The 24,478-nt window shown below is 40.7% G+C and overlaps 2 protein-coding genes and 2 long non-coding RNA genes across 4 annotated transcripts in view; 1 reads left to right on the top strand and 3 right to left on the bottom strand.

The window, feature by feature from the left end:
• Positions 1 to 13,980, bottom strand: part of gdf2 (growth differentiation factor 2) — a 21,953-nt gene extending 7,973 nt beyond the window's left edge. The window contains exons 1-6 of the mRNA XM_063219002.1: positions 13,909 to 13,980; positions 13,686 to 13,813; positions 13,119 to 13,292; positions 8,109 to 8,274; positions 438 to 686; positions 1 to 47 (exon numbers count right to left, since the gene is read on the bottom strand). The exon at positions 1 to 47 is cut by the window's left edge and continues 746 nt beyond it. Coding sequence (XP_063075072.1) covers positions 1 to 47; positions 438 to 686; positions 8,109 to 8,274; positions 13,119 to 13,292; positions 13,686 to 13,813; positions 13,909 to 13,945 — 801 coding nt within the window. The 5' untranslated portion in view covers positions 13,946 to 13,980. The remainder of the gene's footprint in view (positions 48 to 437; positions 687 to 8,108; positions 8,275 to 13,118; positions 13,293 to 13,685; positions 13,814 to 13,908) is intronic.
• LOC134463824 (uncharacterized) lies at positions 3,619 to 5,047 on the top strand. Its single transcript, XR_010037806.1, has 3 exons — positions 3,619 to 3,680; positions 3,799 to 3,847; positions 4,652 to 5,047. It is a non-coding gene; the product is annotated as an uncharacterized LOC134463824 (long non-coding RNA).
• On the bottom strand, positions 5,260 to 7,468 carry LOC134463829 (uncharacterized). Its single transcript, XR_010037807.1, has 3 exons — positions 7,339 to 7,468; positions 6,433 to 6,563; positions 5,260 to 5,490 (listed from the first exon to the last, which is right to left on the bottom strand). It is a non-coding gene; the product is annotated as an uncharacterized LOC134463829 (long non-coding RNA).
• A 784-nt stretch (positions 13,981 to 14,764) lies between the features above and the next one.
• Positions 14,765 to 18,726, bottom strand: LOC134465357 (uncharacterized). Its single transcript, XM_063218990.1, has 7 exons — positions 18,467 to 18,726; positions 16,799 to 16,883; positions 16,524 to 16,673; positions 15,998 to 16,170; positions 15,432 to 15,568; positions 15,228 to 15,321; positions 14,765 to 14,836 (listed from the first exon to the last, which is right to left on the bottom strand). Exons 2-7 carry the CDS (start codon positions 16,878 to 16,880, stop codon positions 14,765 to 14,767), a joined length of 708 nt encoding a protein of 235 aa, XP_063075060.1. The 5' UTR covers positions 16,881 to 16,883; positions 18,467 to 18,726.
• Positions 18,727 to 24,478: the final 5,752 nt, after the last annotated feature.

Raw genomic sequence — 24,478 nt, 5'->3', positions numbered from 1 at the left:
ATCTTGTTGACTTGCCTGTTCCCTCCCAGCCAATAAGGTCGCTTGTTCTTTCCTCGCCACATGAGCCAATAAGATCTTGTCTTCATGTCTGGTGTGTGTCCTCTGCACTGTGTCTATCTCCTGCTCCTCATCCCCCTCTCCCTGTTCTCCTCTGCCAGAGTCCTCTGCATCCCTCCATTCTCTCTTGTCGTTCTCTCTCTCCTCTCTCTCCTCTCTGTCTCTCACTTCTTTCTTGTCCTTCTCTCTCTCCTCTGCATCCCTTGTTTTTCTCTTGTCGTTCTCTCTCTCCTCTGCATCTCTTGTTTCTCTCTTGTCCTTCTCTCTCTGCTCTGCATCCCTCGCTTCTCTCTTGTCCTTCTCTCTCTCCTCTGTGTCCTCTCTTCCTCTTCTCCCGCTGCTATGCTCCTCTGCTTCTGTCGGTTCTCGGTTGGTTCTACCTTCTGTGTGTTCCGTGTGGTTCCGCTCTCTGTGTTCTGTGTGTTCTGTGTGTTCCGTGTGGTTCCGCTGGTACACTCGTACGGTTCTCGTGGGTTCCGTGCCGGGCGGGCAGGGGGAGGTTTTGATTGGTGGAGCCCAGGTGAAGAGGCGGAGCTTGGCTGAGCTGATCTCTTCACTGATTGGCAGAGAGACGTTGAACAGCAGCCTGTGTCTGGACACTCCTCCTTCACACCCCGACGAGGTGATGCCTGCACACACACACAGACACACACGCACACGCACACACACACACACACACACACACACACACACACACACACACACACACACACACACACAAACCATTAGAAATGTAGGCCTACTTCACTTAAAAAAATCAACAAACTGAGCCGTTGAACCTAAAGAACATTATCAGTGTTAAAACATTGTGATGACTGCAGGCCAGTGGCCCACTAGCCTGGTCCTGACCATCCCATAGGCCAGACTACTGTAGTGGAGCCAATCCTTTGGCAGAAGTACGTAGGATGGCTCGCGAGGCTAGTGGCTCACTGGAAATGTGGTGTTTTCTTCCATCCATTATAGCGTCTTGTTATCGCAGCTCGACGTATTGGATGCCCCAGTGTTGACGTACTGCTACTACAGCTCGCGTGGCCCGGGAGTTATAGGAAGTATATCGATCTACATCTCTAGCCATTTTCATCGATGTAGCAAACCAACTGCCCCTAAATTTACAACTCAATATACTCTTAGCGACTTCGGCACATATGTTTTTTTCACACACAGTTACGTAGGTCTTGTAGTGTGTAACTGTGAATGCCATTCGCACGTGGCGTGGTGTGTCTGTGTGTGTGTGTGTGTGTGTGTGTGTTTGTTGCCAGGGCTCTAGAGTGCGACCAATTTGGTCACATATGCGCCCTATTTTTGTGAAAGTGCGACTAAAATAAATTCGGAGGTCGCACCGGTGCGACCAGCCTTTCAGGGGGAAAAATATGCAACCAAAAAATATGGATAATGCAACTCTGAAAGTCTACTTGGCTTCTGTCTGCGCCCCATATCGAGGTTTAAACAAATCAGAATTAAGGAAGGGTGGAGCCTTTATCTGGTTGGCCGTGGTCCAGTGTGTGTGAGCGTGCGTGTGCTGCCAACTGCTGACAACTTTTCGTGAAGTTTAAACCAACAAAATAATCTGAAGATCCGGGCCAATGCTCTGACAAGGAACCAACGCCATGTTCGGTGAATGAACCGGAGAATGTGGCAAACACTGAGCGACAACTCGTAGCCAAAAAGGCGAAAGTATCGGTATTCCTGTCGGGAGAGTGGCTAGGCCAGTTTCCCAGGCAACGATATGACAAGGACGACAACGTGATGCACTGCATATTGCAAAGTGCGGAGATGCGATGGCTGGTAACAGTTCGTTTGCCACTGGCTGCCAAACATCTCGCATTGAAACGTTGAAAAAGCACTCGCATAAATAAAACAGTCGACATGCCGTGATAAAGTGTTCCCTCTCCCCACTGCGGCAGGCAGCCAGCATCAAACAGGACCTCAGAGGAGGCCGCGGTGATAATTAAGTTCAATGTAGCTTACAACATCGAGAGTGAGGAGATTTCATTCACGAAGTTGAAGTCAGAAATAAAATAATTATCCATGAACGACCTACAGCAATGATGTGGCGTGTGCCCAATTTATAGGTGTCATAGCAGACACTTAAAAGCTGGAGACGTCTGTGGAAATAGCAGAGCGCTAATATCCCCCCTAATAGACAGATATTGCGTCATCATTATCTTGCTGAGAGGAAGACCAGTGTGTATATATAGGGCACATGGAGGTGAAGCACCATGCCCAAGTTAAGCATGTAATTTTGACTTTGTGTCAATAATATGCCCATTTTATCTTATTAGGCTACTGAAAGAAAACATGAATACAAATGAATCCAAAATGCAAAAGTAGCCTGTATTGCATCAGGAAAAAATTACTTTTAAAACTATCTTTTTATTTCTTTAAGGAGTGCATTCTGTTGTTAGCCAGTTATTAACCAATGAACATAGAGAGGCAGATATTTATAAAAAAAATAATAATAATAACAAAAACAAAAGGCATTTTAAAAGGATCCCCGGCTATGAAGAATATGGGCTGATAGACCACACTTATTATTTTTGACGAAAATATTTTGTTTAAAAAAAATCATAAAATACTGCCATGCCCTTAAAAACTACATTTTTCGGTGACCAACGGATGTTTTCGCCGCGCAGTGCATTCTGGGGGCGATGACGTAGGGAAGTTGCAGGAGTCTGAAAACTTCGATAGCACACTGCTCTCTTGATTAGCAACTGACGCCGGTTTGGTAGTAAAATGCCACATTGTGCTACTTTCGGATGTAATTTCCAATCGAAAGGCAATAAGGGGAGTGGTGTCACTATATTTATATTTCCAAAGGACAAGAAGGGGAGAAAAGGTGGGAGGATGTCATGGACGGAGTACAGCTAGCTAGCTATATAGCTTCCTAAAAGTGGCGCTGAGCCCAGCATTTTCTCCTCAATGGATTTAGTCGACTTCCACTGATGGAAGACCTCACCGGGAGCGATTGGCTATAAGCCTAAGCTAAAACCAGAGGCTTGCCCGACGATCACCCCCCATACGGAGTCTAAAAAGTCCAGGGAAGCGAGTGAAATGTGCGTTAAAAACGTGACAGATAAGATGCTGTGTGCTCTCCTGAGAAGACAACTATGCTACGGTAACATCAGGCAAATCAGACTCGTCGCCACTCATCACAGAGGAAGACCACCTTACTCCACACCACAGTAAGTGTTGTTAACACTACTTCTATGTGTTGTCAATCCAAAAAATGTATTTGCGGCTACTTGGACGGTTTTACTTAGTTCAAATGCCGCGGTGCAGTGGCCAGCTGATGTGAGAAAAAATGTAACCTATCTCGAAATATCACTAGCATATGTGGCAACGTGCACCGAGTTGGCTACTGAGACTAATGTAGTGGTACGACATGGTTTGAGTCTGAGATCTGTTGTCTATTCACAGTCAGTGTCTACTTTTGGTATTGACTAGTGATTAAAAAAAATTGTTTTAGAGATGTATTTAGTAGCCTACCTTCTGGGTAGGCTACTGGAAATATTGGTTTTATATCTGAATCTAACACAGTACATTCATTTGTGCAGGTAGGAGGGCTTGCACCAACTTCCAAAAACCCAAATTGATGCCTGTCCCGTTATTTTCGGCCATTTCAGGTGAAACATAACCTACAGTCTTTATTTTAAAACCGTTTACCTGGCACCGATGGTGTGTGCGTTTGTGTGTGTCTTTCTCACTCCCTCCTCCATCTTTCTGTCGTATGTTTCTTTTCAGTGATGATGAATCTGAACGTCAGTCTTGAACAGAAACTAGAGCTCTGATGGTGAGTATCAGTTCTCATGTGCTATTGTGCGACCACAATGTGTGTTATTTACTATATTTATGGAAGACAAGTATTGCCAATTTCAATATGCAGTTTTTCTCATGCTACCCTTAACTTGTAAATACATTAACAACATGTAGGCCTACTTTTGTGTGGCCCTTTCTGAGATGATATTCTATTGGGCTTTTTCAAATATCTAAACCAACACAAAATGCCATGTCCTTATTAGAATGCCCAGGATCTTAGAAAAAGGCTGAATGAACACATACTGCATCATTAGGTACTGACAAGTGCAGGGTATCATGATCAGTACAGTTGCATGTTGAAATTGTGCCTTGATTTCATACTTTTGCCATCTTTGAATTCAGTAAGTGCACTGAGTAAAGAGACAAAGGTCTTGGGCAAAGGTCAGTAGGTTCCTAGTGTAAGGGTACGTTGGTTGTGTATGTTGACTCAAAGCCTTCTTTAGCTGATTTGTTAGATCTTACTTGACTTACATACCGGTATGTCTTTTTGTTGACTGGAAGTTGATTACATCAATTAGAACCAAAATGAAGAATATTTGGACAGCTGTGTGTCTACCAAAGTACCTCAAACCTAAATCGTGTCCAATCTATACTGTGATGCACAATATTTTTCAACCGGTTCCATTTTTCTCAATTAAGATTTCATGTTATGTGAGACAGTTGCTTATATTTCACATGTGCAACTTTGCGCGCCATCATCTACAATAACACTTATTGTTGACCATATAATGTAATAGCACTATGTGCATACATCTGGAAATGTGCTCTCGTTCTACAGGATCGGGGTTCCAAGCAGCTGCTGATAGACCATGATGGCTGCACCTCATGACCACCTACATCCTGAAGACAATAAATATGCTTATTGGGCTGTAGTGACAAACATGTACATTTCTTTAGAGGGACACTGTGTGAGATTTTTAGTTGTTTATTTCCAGAATTCATGCTGCCCATTCACTAATGTTACCTTTTTCATGAATACTTACCACCAGCATCAAATTAAGTGTTCATTATGACTGGGAAAATTGCACTTTTCAAACATGAAAAGGGGGATCTTCTCCATTGTCCGCCATTTTGAATTTCCAAAAATGACTGTACTTGGACCATACTCGAAAATATTTGTTAAATACTTAAATATTCATGTTAAAATCAAATTTGGCAATAGGCAGCCCAATTTCAGGAAGCAGCATAGTTGCATTTCATGCACAGTGTCCCTTTAATGTTACTTTTAACTTTGTTGTTGTGAGAATCTTTCTATTCTTGATATAAAAATACAGTGCTGACTCTGTTTTCAGTTTTTTTAAAAAATTGTATTACTAAACAAAGTAAGAATTTGCACTTGACATACTGAAACATGTAAAAAAAACGGAAAAAAAAAACCCCGTAAAACTCTGTGCCTAAACCAATTGAATGTGCAAGCTTTACATCTATTTACAAGTAATGACTTTGTTTAAAAAAGTGAGCTGGTGGGTCCGGACCGCAGCACTTCCTCTCCTGGTCGGCATGTCTGAGCAGTTCCCACAGGTACCCCAGGTGTTCCTGCTGGAGATGGGACACCATGCCTGTTCCGCTACTCTAGCAGGCCATCAAATACCAGACCTGGTCCTCCAGTGTCATCTCCTGCAGAGAGTTACAGGAAATTTAGGTTGATACATACTGCCTAGGCCAGAGGTGGGGAACCTTTTTCTTTCGAAGGGTCCGACCCATGAATTTAGCTTAATTGTATTTCAAATGTATTTTCTAAGATTCCATTACAAAATATGTCATTTCATATCAAGCTGCACAACATTAAAATTACATCGGGGGCCCGATAAAACAACCTGAAGTGCAAACGGCCCTTAAGACATGGGTTGCGTTCCAATATGTGACCTTGTGTCCTCCACTTGTGCTTGTGGCCTCGTACCAGGAAGTGATACGTCATGATGACATCACTGACAACAGCATTATATTTCAATATCTTTCAAAATCACATTTCAAATGTCATTTTATCATTTGCAATTGGGATGGTGAATGAAAAACAGTGCCCCAAAAATTGTTTTGGCAAGGCTGACGGCTGGAAAGTTTGTTTTCTCCACTGAGGAGGGGCCAGGAGGCGAAGCGAGGTCACAAGCACAAGTGGAGGACGCAAGGTCGCATATTGGAAAGCACTCATAGGTTCCCCATCTAAGCTAGACCATTGATATTGGGAAAAGAAAATGTGAAGGAAAACACATTGAATCAGTTGATAAATGAAGGTAATTTGAAGTACTGTAGCACAGGCACTTAATGATACAGAAACTACAGGTAGGCTGATATAAAGTAGCATAGATGCTTGTGATCTTGCTTAGTTATGCTATGTTTATCCGTCTCACTCTGAAAAAATTGTCACTAGCCAAACAAGGGAACATTTTCATACATCTTCCCCTTCATCAAAACTGGGAGAGCAGGGGGGAGAAAGGTCTTTTTCAGAATTATTTTAGTGCAACGTCACAAGTGTATCGGAGTTCCATGGATGTGAAATTTTTGTAAAGTGAACTGCAGTGTAGGCTTAACTGTATGCTAGTTGGAGTGAGGGGAATGTACCTTTGTTTTGGGTCTGGGTGCTGCTGCTCCATAATCTACTCCAGGATATGGGCCCAGTTTGTCTGCTACTTTCTTGACAGATGTCACTGGACCAAGGCGCTGTGAGCAAGGTCAGGGTATTTTCTGGTCACCTGCATAATAAACAGTGTTGGGCAGTTAATGCATTACTGATTGCATGTTGCTGTCTTTTCAAAAGAATCACTTACACTACAATATTACTATATTTAAAATGTAAGGCATTACTTTTGCATTACTTAAGTTACTTTCGCAAAAATAGGCTAACTGTAGGCCTAAATATGGATCTGGCGATTTATTATGGTGTAAATGAATTTCATGAGTCATGACTCTTTCAACTGTCATCCAGGAGGTCTTTTTGGCAGCATGCAGACTAATAACTACCAGGTTCAGGGATATATCTCTTTCTGACCCACCACACTGAATACCACTATATCCAGGTCATTGTAATGCATTGTAACTTAAGTTATTTAGCATTGTAAATAAGTAAATGTTACAGATTTTTACCCTGTAATGCCTTACATTGACATACTGCAAAATAGTAATGCACTACAGTAATTCATTACTTTTGTAATGCGTAGCACTAGCAACTGATAACTGAACACTGATAACAAACATTGACAATTCATACTCAGTGCAAGCTTGCCATCTCGGTAAAATTGCTAACTCTTGGTTAGCCAAGAAAGATTTGATTCTGTCACATAAGGAAAGATGGCAAGCTTACAGTAATTACACCTGTTCCCATTTAATTAGATCATGTGATTGTTTACTGTAGCTTCGTACCCATACAATAACTAGACTATTCAAATAGTCTGACGTTAGCAAGCAGGCTAGCTCATACGTTTTGTAAAGTTAAAGGCATTGGCAACCCTCCAAACATTTCCTACATACCTGAGTAAGTGTCTCCAACAAATAATGGTGGAGATTTGGTTCACAGTCGTCTGCCTTATTAGATAGCCACCACAGGTTTATCTTCGTTGTAATGCTAGCTAGAAGATGGCATCCTCCACTCGTGTTTGGCTTTCGGATACCTGATGAATGTGACACATGGACGTCGACTGGCTAAAGCAAAGAAACCGTCTCTGGCTGAAGGGTGATGATGTTGGCTGCTGACAGTGCACCAACCCACCAATAGATGGCAGTATATCCCCATTTCATATTTTACACACAAAAGCTGTAATGTTTCTCTCAAATTAAAACGGCTGAGCAGATGCCATGCAGCAAGCAAGTGCATGTCGCTGAGCCGTTACCAGAACAAAGGTTCGAAGCCGGCTGGTACAACTTCACGACGTCACTGTCCAGCATCGCGAAAAATGGCGACCTGCGTGTTTAATTATTTTTTAATAATTTTAGAAAACGAAGACATCAACAAGGTTTTCAATAGAATTTTATTATAACTGACACTAATATGTATCTTTTAAGAAATGAAAGTCTAAATAGCCGGGGATCCTTTTAAAACCTTTAAACTGCGATGGAACGTGGTCGGAAATTTGGGTGTACCTAACTTTTGGGCTGGTGCACCCAAGAAAAAAAGTTAGGCGCACCAGTGCAAAAAGTTAGTCTAGAGCCCTGGTTGCATAGGTCTTGTAGTGTGTGTGTGTGTGTGTGTGTGTGTGTGTGTGTGTGTGTGTGTGTGTGTGTGTGTGTGTGTGTGTGTGTACCTTGTAGTGTGTAGCTGCGTATGACGTCCGCGCGTGGCGTGGTGTGTGTGTGTGTTGAGTAGTTCTGGTATATCTGCAGCATGTATTGTGGGGGGGCCACTCTGCCCTCGTCCTCCGGGGGCCTCGACAGGTTCAGCTGACGCAACACCTCCTGCTTCACACTCACCTGCACACACACACACACACACACACACACACACACACACACACACACACAGACACGCACGAACACGCACACACACACACACACACACACACACACACACACACACACACACACACACAGCAGGAATTAACATGCACACACGCACACACACACACACACAACAGGGCTTGACACTAACACCCACAAGCTAGCCAAATGCGGGTGACTTTCGGCGTTAGCTAGTAGACACCGAAGGTTCACTAACCATTCTGGCGGGGCCGTTACTATTCTGATTTTTTTCCTCGGACCGTCTTTGCTACAAAAGCAATACAATGCGATTTCGCGAGCCTACAATACCCATGAAGCACCTGTGTCACGTGTCACCTGTGTCCCACGCACGCCAAGAATCTAAGTGCGATCGAGATACCGCAACGGCTGTATGCGCATTTAGACAGCAATGCATTCTGGCTCAAAAAGTTGCATGATTAGATTTCCTGTCAAACTTCAAAATTCTGGTGATGTTGCGTTGAAGACATGTTAAAACTATCAAACTATCGCGGGATAAATGCGACTGCAGTCAGATCTTGCAACCTCTGCAGTTGCTTATCCCCTTCACCGCTTGTCTGCAGACTGCCTCCGAGGTCACGCGCCCATGAACTGGTTGGTCAACAACTCACTCACGTGTGTATGTGAGTCTTGTCTCACACCTCTACACAAGTTTGCGCAGGTCCCCACTTCAGCTCCTCCTCACTGCCTGTCCCCCCACTGCGCTGTATAATAACACCCACATCGTGACAACAAGTTCTCGCTCACGTGCTTCGTCAATGTTGGCCGACAGCAACAAAGTCGTATGGGGCTAATAGACCTAGTCTTGCAAAGAGGAGTGGCAGTGAGCTACCGGCACATCAGCGTGCGTTTGGAAATGTCTCTGAAAACCTTCACGTGAAAATAAAGTAGCGAAGTTCATCTCAACTGACTTGTTTTGCGATTTGTCATTAGTACAATACTTAGTAGTAGTGGACATTAAAATGCCCTTCCACAACACTGTGCTTGGTGTGTCTGCGTGGTCAATACCATTCCTCAGATCATTAAATCTGTTCTTTCCATAGCATGCATGCATGAACCAGCTAATAGGCCTAACAATTCTAATTATTATAGTCAGGGTCATTTTTCCAAAAAGTTGACACCTGAAGGCAAATCGTGTTAATTTTCGGCATACAACTGATTTAGGGGTATTCAAGGGTGCTGAATCCAAATCTGCCGTATGCCGGACGCAAAAATGTACCGAAATGCCTCAAACGGGCAAAATCCAATATGGCCGCCGCCACCGTGTTAAAATCCTGCAATCACTTTTCTTTTGGACTAAATAAGGTATGAATTTGAAAATAGCACTTATTTTTATGTTTTCAGACATGGGGAAAGCCATTATGTCATCAGATTTAAGCTCAGCTTGGAAGAAAATGCTTATGCCATTGGCTGGCAGCCATTTTAAAAGCAGAGAGCCTCATATTGTCAGCGATTTTTAACATTTTTACTAATCTTTCAAGATTCACAGAAAAAAATGCTCTTTGTCTCTGTGAACACAAATACTACAGAAAACTACACTGAACTGTCTACTTTCACCTGGAAAAAGAAGTTTGTGTCTACCTTTTTCCATTCTTTAGTTATGGGCAGTAGAACATGGGATGACACCACAAAAAAACACTGATTTTTGACCCCAAAATACTGCACTTCTCTCTGCCCATATCTTTAAGGACATATTGTCTTTGATAGTGTTCATGTTTGATGTGCAACATTTTCAGGGGGTTTGAAGGGTGCTTAATGCCAATATGATGTATAAATAAATGTATATTCCCATAGTACATCAAAATGAAGGAATCCAATATGGCCGCCGTCACCAGTCTACAGTGTACGTTTCTTTGATTATACAAGGTAAACTCTTAAGTACATTATGTAGCATTAGGTTTTCATACAGGGAGAATTCATTTCCATACTCAGATTTAAGATAGATATCAAAGGAAATTATTTCAATGTAGTCTGAATGCATGATTGCAACAGGAACATAGGGTGACACCACAAAAAACAATATTTTTTGACCCCAAAATACTGCACTTGTCTCATCTCCCACATTTCCCCAAGTGTCTTTGATAGTGTTCATGTTTGATATGCAGCATTTTCAGGGGTTTTGAAGGGTGCTTAATTCAAATATTCAAATATGCTGTGTATTAGGCTCAAAACCTCTCTAATAGGCCTAAGGCGAGACACTAAAGGTGAATAGGCTAAAAAAAATAACTTGCAGATATCACCATGAAACTTTTCCAGTGGATTACTCATACATATAGGAGAAAAAAATGTATTGGAAGTTTTCTGAAATCTTATATTTAAATATGGTAATTAGGCTATGTTTAATTAATTATGCGCTAATTTGCATATATATTCAAAAGTGTAAAACTTGACATGTGGAAGAGCTAGACTCAAAATTCTTTTTTCATTGTGTTATTACAGCTATTTAAAAGATTTTGTCACAGGGGTTCATGGATATCTCATTTTGTTTCCCAGAAAATCTTTAAAAACTGCCATTAGCCCTGAAAATGTGATTTTTCGCCTCATTTTAAGAGGAAAAGTCCTATAAATCAGGATTAAAATAATATAATAACAAAATCCTGTGACAGAATCTTCCAAATATAGTCAGGAATAGGACTGGAAAGTTTGGTGTATGTCAGTCATACAGAAGTGGAGTTTTAGGCCTTTGAGTGTGAGGAAAACCTCATTTTGAGAAAATGGCCGTTAAAGATTCACAGTAAAAACTGGAGTGTCAATTTTACTCTTTAAGAGTTAAATTTAACCCCCTGTCAGATAACATTTGGTCCCGCTCAAAAATAGTGTAAAATTTACTCTTTGGCCAGTGTAAGATTTTTAGAGTTAATTTTACTCTATTTTGTGTCAAAATTAACAATGAGGTGTGTAAAAATATTTAACACTATAGACAGTGTAAGATTTTCAGAGTTAATCTGACTCTACATTGTGTCGAAATTGACAATGAAATGTGTAAAAACACTGATCTCTTTACACTGCCAGAGTAAAATTATTTCACTACATAGAGTAGTTTCCATTATTGAAATACACTAAATAGTGTATATTTATTTCATTTTATATTAAATTAGTTCACTACATAGAGTAGTTTCCATTATTAAAATACACTACATAGTGTGTATTTATTTCATTTTATATAAAAATTATTTCACTACATAGAGTAGTTTCCATTATTAAAATACACCGCATAGTGTATATTTATTTCATTTTATATAAAATTAGTTCACTACATAGAGTAGTTTCCATTATTAAAATACACCACATAGTGTATATTTATTTCATTTTATATAAAATTAATTCACCACATTGAGTAGTTTCCATTTTTAAAATACACTATATAGTGTACATTATACAACTGAAATAGTATTGCTTTTAACTGCTATAACATAAGAAAATACATACAATCAAAGTACTGTAGCAGCATTTATTTGCCAATAACTCCTCGGAGAAAACAATGTGGTTCAATGTACATAGCGAGTCATTCTCTCCATTCTTGGATAAGGAAGAGCATCAACATGAAAAGCAACAAAATCTTTTTTTCTTTTTGGAAAAGCAACAAAATCTTTGTCCGAGTCACTTCAGAAGCAAATAAATGTTCTTGAACAGCTTCTGTAAATAAAGGTATGGTGAGCAGCACCTTTTTGTCCTGTATGATCACAACTGAAAGACACACTCTTTTGCATGCTCATGAATTTTCTGGACAATATCTTCCAAAAGTAGTCACAACAGAAATGACAGAGGCACAATTATTTACAAGGTGCTGTGAGGATAATGCTGGCTCTGACTCAACTTCTGCCCCATATGGCTGTTCTGCTGGATTTGCATTACCACTACCCCAAATACTTTGACAGTGTGGTGATTCAACATCAGCAATAACACACACACTATTCACATGGCACTTGCTCACTTGACCGCCCCCCCACCACCCCCAAAAAAACAACAACAAATATTGAACAAACATGAGCATCCAACTTGGCCACATTGAAGATAAAGAGTCCTTCCCGTACAGAGCCCATGTAATAATATGAGATGCCTTCCAAGATTGTTCGTTTACTCCACCAAGATCATTTAGAAAGCACTAAATTGTTTAAGGTGATACTGTCCCATTTTTGGAAATTATTTTACATTATTTTACACCTCCCCTTGAGTTCAATAATAGGGTTTTACCGTTCTCCTTTACTTTCAACTGTTCTCTGGGTATGGCAGTGCAAACTTTACCTCCAAGCGAGCAGTTAACATTGAGTCCTATGAGACCAGATGGTGGCTAACTGGTGTCATAGGACTCACTGTTAACTGCTAGCTGTCAATTTTTTTCTTTCAGAAATCTGAGCTATTGTAATGGGGGCAGCTTTTGTTTACTTTTTAAAAATTCTTGACATAGGCCTACTACAAATATTTTCTCAAGAGGTATCACTGTTTGCTAGTTGTCTGCTGATGTTGCATAACCTTTTTAATGTTTTTGGGAATAAATCAAGATGGGTTTTTTTTAAATGTAAACAAACACCTGCCCCCATTACAATGACCAGGATCTCAGAAAAGGCTGGAAAAAAATCTCAGGTACTGACAATTCCAGGGTAGTGTGAGCATTACAGCTGCATGTTGATAGTGGCTTAAGTTATCCTTTGAGTCTAACGCACCATTCTAGCTCGTAACTCTGCAATTCTTGGCGTTTCCTTAGTTTTCCCTACATCAATGTTGTAAATGGAAGTTTGGAGAAAAGTGAAAAAGTTGTTCAAGGCAGGACTGTAAGATGTACCAAAGACAAAGTGGGCCTTGAAGAGTTCATCCAGGGCTCCGACTGAGGTGGTGCCTTGGCATGGAAGTGCGTGCTTGTCGATGGCAATGAAGAAGGAGTGAATGCTGCTTTTTTGTGGTCCCTGTGCAAGGAGGTAGGGCTGACGGCTTTCAGTGATGTTGTCTAGATGCTGCTGCAGGCTTGTTCCCGTCTGTGACAAAACACATTCAATAACACAATTTATTAGAACAATAACATGACATCACTCTCTATTCAATCTCTATTTTTATCTATCTTATATATACTTTTTTAACCTCCCGGTCCTGTGTTGTATGTATGCTGTCTGCTGTTTTTGCACAGTCTGTATGTTACTGCTGCAACAAATGAATTTCCCATGGCGGGATAATAAAGGGCATACTATACTATACTATACTCCCCAACTATAAATGGTGTGTGTTTGTGTGTGTGTGTGTGTGTGTGCCGGGGGGACGGTGGTGGTCTAGTCTGGTCTAAGGAAAGGCTTCATGTATGGGGTATGAAGTGTTGTTGGAGTGGAGGGGTGGTGGGAGGACTTGATTCATTGTTAAATATAATTCTAGTGTACCTTTTGGAATTTGATGAGGTGATCCACTGCATTAGATGCTGATATCTTCCCTGGCTTCTTGCGTCCCTGTGCTGATGGCGGTAGCAGATGTAGCAGCAGTATGATGGCAGACGTATCACTGTCCCAGCCTTAAGTCAAACAAGCATCATGTTAACATTCAGCCATACTTTTCCACCGTCCTCAATATATTTAGCAACATGCTTCTCCACATTCAAAGACTTACCATTTTCAACTTCAGTGGATGTCTCAGCATTGTGCATCAAATCAAGAAGGTCTGTGGAGGGGACCAGTCCATGGCTTTTCCTTAATGACTCTTGCCCTGAAAGTGGTAGGCCATCGCTCCAGGAATTTATTGGCAGTCTGCTCGCCAAACATCAGTCTGAAATCCTGCTCTACCTGTAATTTGAAAAGGAAAAAAAGACGAAATGGAGGACAACTGAAGTCAGTACCTTGTGCAACATTTTACAATAGGCCTCACTCTTCAATCAAGTCAAGTCAAGTCGTCTTTATTGTCGATTTCTTTACATTACTGGTCATACAAAGAATTTGAAATAACATTTCTTACTTTCCCATGCAGACATAGACGTAGACTTTAGGTGTGGACATAGACAATTTGACATAGACAATGAGACATAGACAATACGCATACATTACACCTAGAGTATCTAAAAAATACCATTACAGACATATAATGAATGTAGAACTCGAAGTCTTACCAGTCCTGGTGTGTCCAGGAACCGTGGAAAAACTGAGAAGACCTCTGCAGATTTGTCATGGTCATTGACCATTGCTTGGCGATAACTGAAGGTGGTTTTCATTTTTTCACGGATGGTTTCCTCATCAGCAGAATGTCTCAACACAGCGATAGCGGATTCCACTTCCTCATCAGTCAGGACTTCGGCAGTAAAGGGTGTAGTACGTCCATGGCCTGGCCCACCCACTTTAAAACAAAACAATTTTGTTGTTAATGTTTAGAACTGCACAGTTGTATATCTTCCTTTAAACACACTTCATAGGTTGACCATTCACCCACATTATAAATGTTACCTTTAGGAGATTTAACTGCTGGAACTCTTTCCTCAGAAGCCTTTCATTGTCTTCAACCGCCATGCAATGTATCCTGAACCACTTTCCGGATCGTAGTAGTGTTCCTATGTATAATATACAGTATGCACAGTATAATGTACACTCATACGGTAACACTTTATTTTAGTGTTACATCTATTAGCACTAGCACATACAATGTTAATGCCTGTATACTGTATAAGTAACTTGTAAGGCAAGTACTAAGCAAAATCAAACATTTGTTAGGCATGTGTTTGCAAATGTCTTGTTCATGCACAATTAGGGATTTATTACCAATATAACCTTAGTAAGGACCTAACAAATGTTTGATTTTGCTTAGTACATGCCTTAAAAGTTACTTATACCGGCATTAACATTGTATGTATTCGTGGTTATAGATGTAACACTAAAATAAAGCGTTACCATTCAAACAAGCAACAGTTTGAAGGGGTGATATATTGTAAAACCTTTACTTACATAGCCATTCTGTGAGTATGGGTCTTCAAGATATGGAAACAGAGCAATAATCCCCTGTGCATACATCACTTTCACACTCCGCGGCGGCGAGGTCCTGGTGTATTCAATAAACAACATTATTAGAGGACACTGAACACCATAATCGAAACAATAATTGCAATGATGTTTAACTGTCTCATGATAACACATTTGACCTATACTTACCCATGTGTTTCCGTCATTTCTGCAGCAAGTATGTTGATGAGCCGTCTTCTGGTTGAATCTGTGATTGATTTTGTTTTCGCATACTCCTCGATGATACGGTCACCTCCAGGCTTTGTAGTCAGGATTTTTTCAATCAGCTAAAAGATAACATATGCAGCAATGTAAGTACAAGAGAGTCCTTGTGCACAACCCTTCAGCAATGCAGGTGCAGGTGTGAGACAGGAGGAGGTGAATCAATGAACAAAAGTCAAGAGACACCGCACACTGCTTACTTTTCTTTACTTTACTTTATTTTTTACAGCGAACAACGCGTTTCGCCCAATGCGTCATCAGGTTCGCTCTATGGCTCTATAGAGCGAACCTGATGACGCATTGGGCGAAACGCGTTGTTCGCTCTAAAAAATAAAGTAAAGTAAAGAAAAGTAAGCAGTGTGCGGTGTCTCTTGACTTTTGTTCATATATGCAGCAATGTATTTTGAAAAACTGTTGGTAATTCTGAAACAAACAAGATACATACACGATGTGCAAATTAAACCCCCTATATCCACCCACACCCACAAACTCACAGTTTTTGCTTCATAGTTGATGCGGCAAGGCCTTTTAGGTTGACTGCCTTGGGCTGCAACGGGTTCCTCAGCTGGCTCAAGGGGTTCCTCAGCTGGCTCAAGCAGGGAGAAGTTGAGGATCACTGTGTCGTCAGATGCAGTAGACCCTGGAGATGATGTGAACTGAGGGTTACCTGAGCATTGGAAAATATTAACACAATTACATTACATTACATTTAGCTGACGCCTTTTAACAGAGCGACCTACAAGGAGGAAATTCAAGCAAGTACAGAGTAAGGGGTTGGCACAGAGTACAGCAGTATACAAGTAATTAGTAGCAAAATTTAGATAATAAACAAAGATATCTAGGTGCAGTGTACAGTTGCAACAGCATTGTCCAACACATGGTCAAATAAAATGTAGCAAAAAAATAATAAGATACATAAAAAAAGTGTTAAACAATGGCTTCTAAGCAGTGGCTTACATAGTTCAACACTTCCACCTAAATGATGTATGTGTAAATCATATGCAAGTAGGCAACACTTACCAGGTGCTCCATTGGCCAATGAAACTAGGAAAGGTCCATGGAACTCTTTTACGAGCTCCTCAAAAACCTCGGCGTCTACCTCTGTGTTAGACTGGTCATAAACTTTGAGGTCCAACCATCTGTCTTCGGGGATGTTGAACTTCAAACTCACTGGAGTAAAAAATAAACAGTGCACAAAATGATCTGATGAGAAATAATTGCAGTATGTCACCACTTTAAGTTACATTAAGCTACATTAAGATAGGCCTACTTTCAATTCAAATTAGGCGACTAACCTTCTCTCAAGAAATCATCAAACGTCAGTTCAAGCATCTTTATGTACTTCTGCACTCCACCAAATGAGACACGCAACAGCATTTTCTGTTAAATTTGAGAAAGTTGAGAAACTGTTAATTCCCGTCAACATATTCACACATTAACACACTCACACAGTTGGATCAGGAACACTAACAAGCTGGTTTGTAGGATACCTGTATGGGAGGCACTGATCAGAACATGAAACACAGTCATCCTTTTCCATGTCCTTATGAACTTCTTAAAGCCAACTAAGTTGCCTCAACACTACACATCCACATAACATCTGTTAAATAGATGATTGCATATAATTCTTCAGCAAAACATGGGAAAACAGGTAAATTGCTCCTAATTGCAGTATCCAATCACGAGGCCTCTCTCTCTCCCCCTCTCTCTCTCGCTCGCTCACACACACACACCCACATACACCCACACACACACACACACACACACCTTCCCCATCACACTCTGTCCTCGGTTCACCCATTTGCGCTGGCCTTCAGCTGCACCGGTGTTCTAAACAAAACAGCCGTCAGGTCACACACACATACACACGACAGAGCGAGCCTGCCAGCGCGCGTACACACACAACACCCTTTCCACACTCATATCCCCTTCCTCGTCCATTAATTGGATTGCATTTACCAAACTTGCAAAAAATAAAGGCTAGTCAGCAGATGACTCTCAACTACTACAACTTTCAAAGCAACTGAAACGCGTCGACAACAATACATCCTTTCCTCTTCCACTCACACTTCTTCCTCTGTTGAGCTGCACTGACGAAAGCTGCACCGGCTAAGCGAAACGCTAGAACTCGGTGGTTCTCAACTACAGCATGAGTCAAAAAACACCAGAGTTGACACCAAACCCATATTTAACGCATGTGTATGATTACCGGCATCGAAGACTTGGCAAGCCATGCAGGGACTAGTTCTAGATGTAGCTATATTACGTGACGAATCAACAATCACTTTTATATACTACACGTGTGTCCACGCATGCCCAAACAGAACATTCCTGGTATCAAGCATCAACCACGAGCGGGCAATGTTTAGCGTGCTAATCTATGTGGTGGACGAGTAGATGAATCTCTCAAATCTACAACTTACCATAAAACTGAGCAACGGTTCCCAACACTAACATATTCTTAATGTTAACATCGAGCATTTCTGGTTTCAGAGCCACAAATTAAGCACAAGCACATCACCTTGCAAAACATTGGGCACGTTCTGAAGTGAACTTTTGAACCGTTGCAATGCTAATGCCATTGGGGGAAACCCATACAATCTGGAAAACCACGTTGTCAAGCTAGCTAGCTTAGCACTACATTTTGGTAGGGTAACCCAAACTCAGCAAACAAGAGAAAACTTCAACACTCACCACACCACACGGCGTCAGCATGCAAGCAAATGCAGTCGGATCTTGTTTTCATTTAAAACAACTATTCATCAGCCTACTTCTAAAAGCTATGTAGCCTAGTATTGCAGTCGAATGCATCAGTGAAAAATACTAATTGGCTAGCCTACATATAGGCCTATGCATGCCTAATTTAACCTAACACACATACAGTAGTCTATCATCAGCATCAGTGTATTGAAAAATGTTGGTCATAAACAGCAAAAACTCGATAAATATTCAAATCCACTTACCACGCAGGGAGAGAAACGACTTCCAACATGCCATGCCAGCTCCAGCTCCGGTTCTAGAATTTTCGCGGGGAATCATCACCCTGCAGAGTTATTTTGTCTGAGGAGTTACTCTGCCTATTGTTATAACCTCTCTATCAAGAGAAAAATAGATTTACACTGAAATGTTGACACTCACTTTTTTACTCTCACTTTTGACACTACCATTTGGACGAGTTTACTCTGCCTATTGTTATAACTACTCTATTCAGAGGAAAATGCGTTTACACTGCAATATTGACACTCCATTTTTTACTGTGTTTGTATGGCAAAAATCCATAGATTTCTGGTAAAAGCCACAACGTACATAAAAAAATGGCATTAGGATGAATGTAGGATGAATATATGCATGTATTACACTAAAACTGATAACTCTATTGCATTTAAAACAGGTGAATATTTTTATTTTATCATTAATGGTATCAACATGGCATGTACAGTGCCATCATCAGTGATCTGGCTTTCGAGGTTGCAATCTTGTACCCCCTTTTCTTCCAGCCATTCACTACACCAATTTTGGAGTGAAATCACCTATATCTAGGCCATATTTGTGCACTTGAAGCATACTATTTCACTTACCAACTGGTGAAGTGAATGGCTGGTCCTCCAATTTGCATATAGCCTACCAATATGTTAGAATAGGCCCTAACAGGCCTCAGAAACTGCCAGGTTAAAAATCACAAACTGTGGAGTAGGTCCATGGATGTTATAGCATCAGAGGTTCATTTTGACCTCTCTAAACATGTATTACTGGCCATAATATTTCCAAAAGATCACACAAAAGGGTCCTTAATATTGAGAATGAATAGGCTGAAATTGAATATAGCTCATCTACTTGACAGAACAGCTATAGGCCTATCGCTACAATAGCCGCACAGTCTGGTATAGGCCTACTTATTTGTGACAGCAAGGAGTTATAAACCATGTTAATTTTTAATCATGATTAGGCCTATGGTTTTAGTAGGCCTATAGGCCCTAGGCCTAATTATTATTTAGTTTTTGGTTATGTTAAGGTTGGCTTATGCTTCGGCCTATGGACAGAACAGAGCAGAATTTTTCCTTCTAGGCTACCCTTAAAGACAGGATTATTTTACTATACTTGTAATGGTGTAATGGTCTCTATTTGCTAGATGCCAGTGATTGGCAACAGCCCACATGATAGGCTACAACTAAATTGGGACACTTCTCTGTTTGTTCATGAAAGGGCCTTCTCTGCCTGTGCACACCACTGGGCCAATGAATAAAGCTCTACTTTTGTTTGTTTCTTTGTTTTTACTTCACTTAAAATATATAGCAGGGTATATTTTATTGCCCATGCTTAATTTTTTTCATATATCCACTGTAGGCTACTGACTTTGGGAAGTGAGCATGTTGCAGGATGACAAGCAGCCTCTCTGCTTTGCAATGCGTGGTGGTCAACTACCTCATCCAAAGATAGTCTGTTTACACAAGCCCCTTTCCATAATGTTGAAGGAAGTAATCTTTTCTGTGCCAATGGAGTCAATTATAGACTAATAATCAATATCCATCAACTTAAGAAATACTGGTCTATTGGAAGAAAAATATCACAGAGTTAGTCGCCAGGCTGGTTTCACCTCGGAACAACCTCGGCATGTTTACCTGTGCACTTCACTCGAAAACAAGATACAAGAGTGGTTATTAGGCTATGTGAGTCAATTGTGAGCTACATCGCACAACACGTTAAATAAACAGTACAATGAGTACCAATTCGTTGATTATTCAATTCAAACGCGCACTGACAGAGATTTCGTTGTGGTGCAAGGAGAGGGTAACCTAACTGTAGGCAACGCATTGCAAACGCGAGCCCAACGAATGCCGACAACGTACCGAATAATTCACTTTAAAACATATATTGTCGTTTGCTTTATTGTTTCTCCGTGCTTTCTGTTACATGTAAGCACGGGCTCTTGTAATTCCAATTCGTCTTGAAGAAGTGGAGACACGAAGTGCTCCGTTGGATAGTCCTCACTCCAAAATAATCCACTGCAGCCGAGAGTGACACGTGACTGATTAGAACCAATCACAGTGCCGAATCTCCCATTCCGGCCAATCGGATTTCGTTTCAACCTTCTCTTCCTGATTTTTTCGCCTTGTCTAAATCAATGATTGGTGGTTGACACAGCGGAAATATCCTTATTTGGAATACATGACTATATGCGGGAAGACTCAAGCTTTCCAACGAGACCTCGGAAGGCATATAAAACCCAACGGTTGCAAATAAACACTGTGCGTAACAAGAGGAAAAACACGACAAATCAAGCTAAAAATCACAAGCGCAAGTCTACCAAATGTAATAAAATAACTATCTAATACTGTTTTTTAGACGTTTTCTTCACACCAGTGTGAAAGACAACAAGTTAAGGATGCAAACTAGCCCAAAATCTCAGATTTGACCAGGGCATGAAAAAACGATGATTTCACCTGCCGTGTCTCGCCTCGAATATGGACGCCATCACCAGACAAGATGGACTCTTAATTACATTGTAGCTATAGGTTGTCATACATGGAGAATTCATCTCCATACTCAGATTTAAGATTAGAATCAAATGACTTGATATCATAGGTTGAATTCATATTTACAGGTGACAGTTGACTTTCATGTCAATAAGCTGTTCTTTTGAATGAAAATGTTTTCTCTACTTCCACTTTTATTTTAATGCTTATTATAACATGATGCAATATGTCCACCTCAATCCACCTCTTCCATTATGAGACAAATTTACACACATAAGTCTGAATGTGCCTAAATATAATATGCACATCTACATTTTGTGCAGTAGGAATTCATTGTTTGCTGATTTTATTGCGGTGCTTACATTATATCTTTGGATGGTGGAAAGGTGAAACGTGGATCAAAACAGTTCATGTTATTGTGAGGAATTTACTTGATATATGTTAACTCCTTCCCAACCATTAGGCCTATCAACCTCCTCCTCTCCAGTGATTTGGCACACAATATCATGCACTGCATGGCACTTTTGCTGCAAATGCAACAAAAGCAAAGTATGGCGTTTTGCAATGATCAGTCCTATCTAATTCAGATGTCACATGGTTACATAAAATACCCCACATTATCAAATCTCTATATTGAGTCAGGCCCACATACCCCTTCCTATCCTCCTGCCAGTCACCGAAGTGGGATGGGTGGTATTGAACAGGGCTTTAGTCCCACTGCTCCTGTATCTGCCACTTATACATGGGTTCTCATTGTTTATTAACACAATGTTATGAAGACGGGCAAGACACTGGCAGCCAACCACGTGAGCTAATTTTTTTTGACAGACAGCGGTTTCCAACAATCAGAGGCTGAGTTGTGCGCGGCTAGGTTCGCAGTCAGGTTATAAACAAAATTTAGAACCAATGTATTCTCAAGGCACACAAAGACATCACAACTTGTGCTTGCCTCATCCAACACTGCATCTGCAAGAAGTGGCATGGAGTACATGGAGTCAAGCAGTTGCTGCAATTCAGCAACTCCAGGAGGGGTGATTAGGAATAGGTTAACTTAGTATACCAAGTAAACAATTTTGGTTAGAGTAGAGGAGGGTGACTGTATGTGCATATATATTTGGTATATATATAAACTGGTATCAGAAGTAGTGTGGAGTCAAGTCTCTTGGCGGAAATACGTAGGATGGTGCGCAAGGCTAATAGAAATGGGCACCCTCGTCTTTCTCACAGCACATGAACACAATATTCAAAAAAGGACATTCCAAGTCAGCAAGGACATTCTGATGTTTGATACCTCCTCCTCGTATAACTTAACCCATTGTGTCCTGGAAACACATATAGGTTTTTCAGGATCTTGAGATTTTAGCTGTTTTATTAACTATGTGGGTATGTTAGAGCTGAATGAACACATTACAATGCAAGGGGAGGGTATTGTATTGCTTTTAAATGTAACTCATTTCATGTTTGTATGTGCTTCGGAGGCTGAGACATTGCGGATTTAATAGGAAGAGGGCACCCTTTCCCAAAAAGGGCTTAGGACAAAATGGGTTAATTAGCAGTCCATTTTTGAATAGTGTGTTCATGTGCTGTGAGAAAGACAGGGAAGTGCCCATTTCTGTGCCTCGGCACCTTAAAACTACCACTTGCTCTTCTGCCTGCCATTGGCTCTCTCTCTCTCCAGCTGAGCACCGTTATTGATACACTGCAGATGTACATTCCAGTATATTTTAACTAGGCCAATTTAAAGTCTATACTTGCACAATTCTACCAACAGAAGATAACAGACAGACTCTCTTTTCCTCCTGCTCCCCTGTTCAGCAGGGCTGGATCCCCACATGGCTGCATGCTGAGCCCCCATCTAAAGTCTATCTGTCCATGACTGCAGCATGACCAGCAAAAGGGACTGAAGGTGGCAGCCTGGTGTACAGAGACCGAGACAAATTTCTCTAACTCTGAATAAAAAGAAAACCAAAGAGATCATAGCATAGACCTAGCCCTCTCTGAACTTCCCACTGTCACAGAGCTAAAACATTGTCTTGGACATTATCCTGGTTCTGAGTTCTTGGGTCTGTACAGATGTATCATTGGCACTACAGATGTATCATCAAAGTAAGGACCAAAGACTAAAACCACATTTCACACACATGGACTGTCTGACTGTTCATTACAATCTCTTGTTCCCCTGATCTCCTTCCATCCTCCGGTTGTTGTGCAATAATTGATACAGTGCAATGTGTTGAGCTGAATTTTTGCCGTACGACAGAACAAAGGCCAGCCTTGTAATTAATGGTTATAATTGTCACAGAGTGGCCATCTCAGTTGAAATATGTACATTAAGCAAGACAATCTATGCAATAACTTTGGATGACTGATGTGCAATACCAGCCTGAGTATGTCCTTTATGTATATATTCACACACACACACACACACACACACACACACACACACACACACACACACACACACACACACACACACACACACACACGCACACACACACACACACACACACACACACACACACACACAATGCCACTCCCTTATCTGTACACTCTATTCTATTCTATTCTATTCTATATATTATTCACATCAGTCTGCCTCTTGATCCCCTTTATAGGCCTAGATATACAGTGATCTGAGCACAGCAATTAAACCGGCAAACATGAAGTAATTCCCATTGTACAAAGGATAATATTAGAAAATATTCGATTTAGGGACTTTCAGACTCTTGTGTGCATTTATTTTTTATGGGTGAAGAGGTGTGGAAACATTGTGAGGTGGTTTGAGGTGGAAACATTTTTCATGGTATAATGCATTAAAAGTGTAATTGAAATAGGGAGAGATTTAAATACAAATGGTCAATTTATGGAAAAGGTACTGTAATCTCCTGTTGCAAACATGAATTCAGTCTACACTGAAATAATTTCCTTTGATATCTATCTTAAATCTGAGTATGGAAATTAATTCTCCTTGTATGAAAACCTGATGCTACATAATGTACTTAAGAGTTTACCTTGTGTAATCAAAGAAACGTACACTGTAGACTGGTGACGGCGGCCATATTGGATTCCTTCATTTTGATGTACTATGGGAATTAAAGGCATTAAGCACCCTTCAAACCCCCTGAAAATGTTGTATATCAAACATGAACACTATCAAAGACAATATGTCCTTAAAGCAAAAATATGGGCAGTGAGAAGTGCAGTATTTTGGGGTCAAAAATCTGTGCTTTTTGTGGGGTCATCCCATGTTCTACTGCCCATAACTAAAGAATGGAAAAAGGTAGACACAAACTTCTTTTTTCAGGTGAAAGTAGACAGTTCAGTGCAGTTTTCTGTAGTATTTGTGTTCACAGAGACAAAGAGCATTTTTTCTGTGGATCTTGAAAGATTAGTAAAAATGTTAAAAATCGTTGACAATATGAGGCTCTCTGCTTTTAAAATGGCTGCCAGCCAATGACATAAGCATTTTCCTCCAATCTGAGCTTAAATCTGATGACATAA

Source organism: Engraulis encrasicolus, chromosome 2 (assembly GCF_034702125.1).
Source record: "Engraulis encrasicolus isolate BLACKSEA-1 chromosome 2, IST_EnEncr_1.0, whole genome shotgun sequence".
Lineage (NCBI taxonomy): Eukaryota > Metazoa > Chordata > Actinopteri > Clupeiformes > Engraulidae > Engraulis > Engraulis encrasicolus.
The sequence above is the reverse complement of the archived record's forward strand: the minus strand, read 5'-3'. Positions and strand labels throughout refer to the sequence as shown.

What these genes read in the sequence shown, in the direction of transcription:
- LOC134465357 (XM_063218990.1), bottom strand. Translation starts at nt 16,880, where the DNA reads ATGCTGTTGCGTGTCTCATTTGGTGGAGTGCAGAAGTACATAAAGATG. An exon ending in TGATGATTTCTTGAGAGAAG is followed by an intron (nt 16,674 to 16,798) that starts GTTAGTCGCCTA and finishes TTTTTACTCCAG; the next exon opens with TGAGTTTGAAGTTCAACATC. An exon ending in ATTGGCCAATGGAGCACCTG is followed by an intron (nt 16,171 to 16,523) that starts GTAAGTGTTGCC and finishes TCCAATGCTCAG; the next exon opens with GTAACCCTCAGTTCACATCA.